General features: G+C 40.9%; 1 protein-coding gene across 15 annotated transcripts in view; it reads left to right on the top strand.

Moving 5' to 3' along the window:
• The window catches only part of ERC1 (ELKS/RAB6-interacting/CAST family member 1), a 495,769-nt gene that overhangs the window by 358,106 nt on the left and 135,805 nt on the right, over nucleotides 1-1,858 (top strand). For 14 of the 15 annotated variants that reach the window (XR_001348910.2, XR_001348908.2, XR_002830082.1 and 11 more), the window contains one exon: nucleotides 7-150. Coding sequence is in view for 1 of the 15 variants with exons in the window: in XM_023756715.1 (XP_023612483.1) it covers nucleotides 14-150 (137 nt within the window). In the remaining 14 variants the exon portion in view is untranslated. The remainder of the gene's footprint in view (nucleotides 1-6; nucleotides 151-1,858) is intronic. The other variant, XM_023756715.1, reaches the window with a different exon arrangement.

Below are 1,858 nucleotides of genomic sequence, written 5' to 3'. Positions count from 1 at the left end.
TTTCAGGCAGGAGCTCTCCTGGCTGCCATTAGTGAAAAAGATTCCAATATAGCTCTTTTGGAACTTTCATCCTCTAAGAAAAAGACCCAAGAGGAAGTGGCAGCACTAAAGAGGGAGAAGGATCGTCTGGTGCAGCAACTCAAGCAGCAGGTAAAATTAAATGCCAGAAGGGGTAGTGGGACCAGCTTTCACACAGTTCTCCACCCATGTCTTTACTGGCTTACATATTAGGCCTTGTTGTCACAGAAGACATCTGATCTTTGTATCTAATTTTCTTATTTTTTTTAGGACTTTCATATCTTTTTAAAATTAAATTCATTGGGTGACATTGGTTAATAAAATTATATAGGTTTCAAGTATACAATTCTATGATACATCATCTGTATATTGCATAAACTTCATAAGCAGGGATTTTCATCTTCACAAATCTCTGGCTATGTCTAGAAAATATCACAAGTCTTCTATGAGAATGTTTTTTAATTTTGTGCAATGATTGGATGAAATTAGTGTAATTCTGCCCATTTGAAATGGAAAAGGCTTATTTTTATATCCAATTAGAGTCCTACTACAGAATGCACTAAATATTATTACTTAAATGATTTTCAGTTATTCAGGGCTGGGTAGTCTCTAAAGGTAAGAACAAAGTTTTGCCCTTTTCCAACCTAAACGCCCCCCCAAATTTAATGATTAATATTTCTGTAAGACCTTTGATCTGTGAAAATAAAAGCTACAAATTTGTCCTTTGGTGATGTTTGCACAACTGTGTAAATATACTTAATGGACAGAACTTATACACTTAAAATGGATAAAATGGTGAATTTTATGTTAATGTATATTTTACCTCAATTTAAAAACTAGAGGAAAAAATTCATCTTTGAAATTAAGGAGAAAGCTGAATTTTTAAATCTGAGTCTCCTTCCATATCAGTCATGCTCTTTATTGGCCATTCCTGTATGATTTTCAGTGCCTGCAGTCCCATCTTCCATTATCATCCATGCATTCTCAGTCACATTTTCTGTGCCTTTAGGCTGCCCAGATTTGTTCTTCCGCCTGAAGTAATTAGAGAACGAGTTTTTCAAGTGAAGGGATTTCTTCTTCCTATTTTGGGTGATCAGTTATCAATTGATATCATTTTTGGCATAATCCTATGTAATAAAAGGATTATTACATAGGATTAATAAGCAAATAGACCAAACGGCAGAACAACCAAACAGCCAATCAATGTGTAATATGCTAATGATATGCTAAGGTTGCTCAACCACTTGCTATGATGTGCACTGACCACCAGGGGGCAGATGCTCCAATCAGTAGGTTAGCTTGCTGCTGGGGTCCGGCCAATCGGGACTGAGCGAGATGGGCCGGACATTCCCTGGAGCCCCCCTTTGGTCCCTCCCTGGCCCGATTGTGCACTGGTGGGGTCCCTCAGCCTGGCCTGCACCCTCTCCCAATCCGGGATCCCTTGGGGGATGTTGGAGAGCCAGTTTCAGCCCAGTCCCACAGGCCACTCCCTTTGGGAGGGCGCCAGACGTAGGGCTCCTGGCTGGCAAGTGCAAGCCCGCAGCAGGCACAATGGGGCTGGGATGAGTGGGAGCAGCAGGTGGGAGCTGCAGGCGGTGTTGGACTGTGGGTTTTGGCCCGATCCCTGCAGGCCACCCAAAGGGACCCCACCTGTGCACAAATTCGTGCACCGGGCTTCTAGTATTTAATATTCAACTTAACAAGAATCAGTATTTACACAATAAGCTGAGAAAATACCAAAAAATGTCCCTTTTCTATAGTATAGATAGATGACCAGCAGAAACAACCCATTGCTCATTTACAAATGAAAGAAAACTTTTCCAGTGTCCTAAAATAATTT

This window comes from Myotis lucifugus, unplaced genomic scaffold, assembly GCF_000147115.1.
Source record: "Myotis lucifugus unplaced genomic scaffold, Myoluc2.0 scaffold_98, whole genome shotgun sequence".
Taxonomy (NCBI): Eukaryota; Metazoa; Chordata; class Mammalia; order Chiroptera; family Vespertilionidae; genus Myotis; species Myotis lucifugus.
The sequence above is the reverse complement of the archived record's forward strand: the minus strand, read 5'-3'. Positions and strand labels throughout refer to the sequence as shown.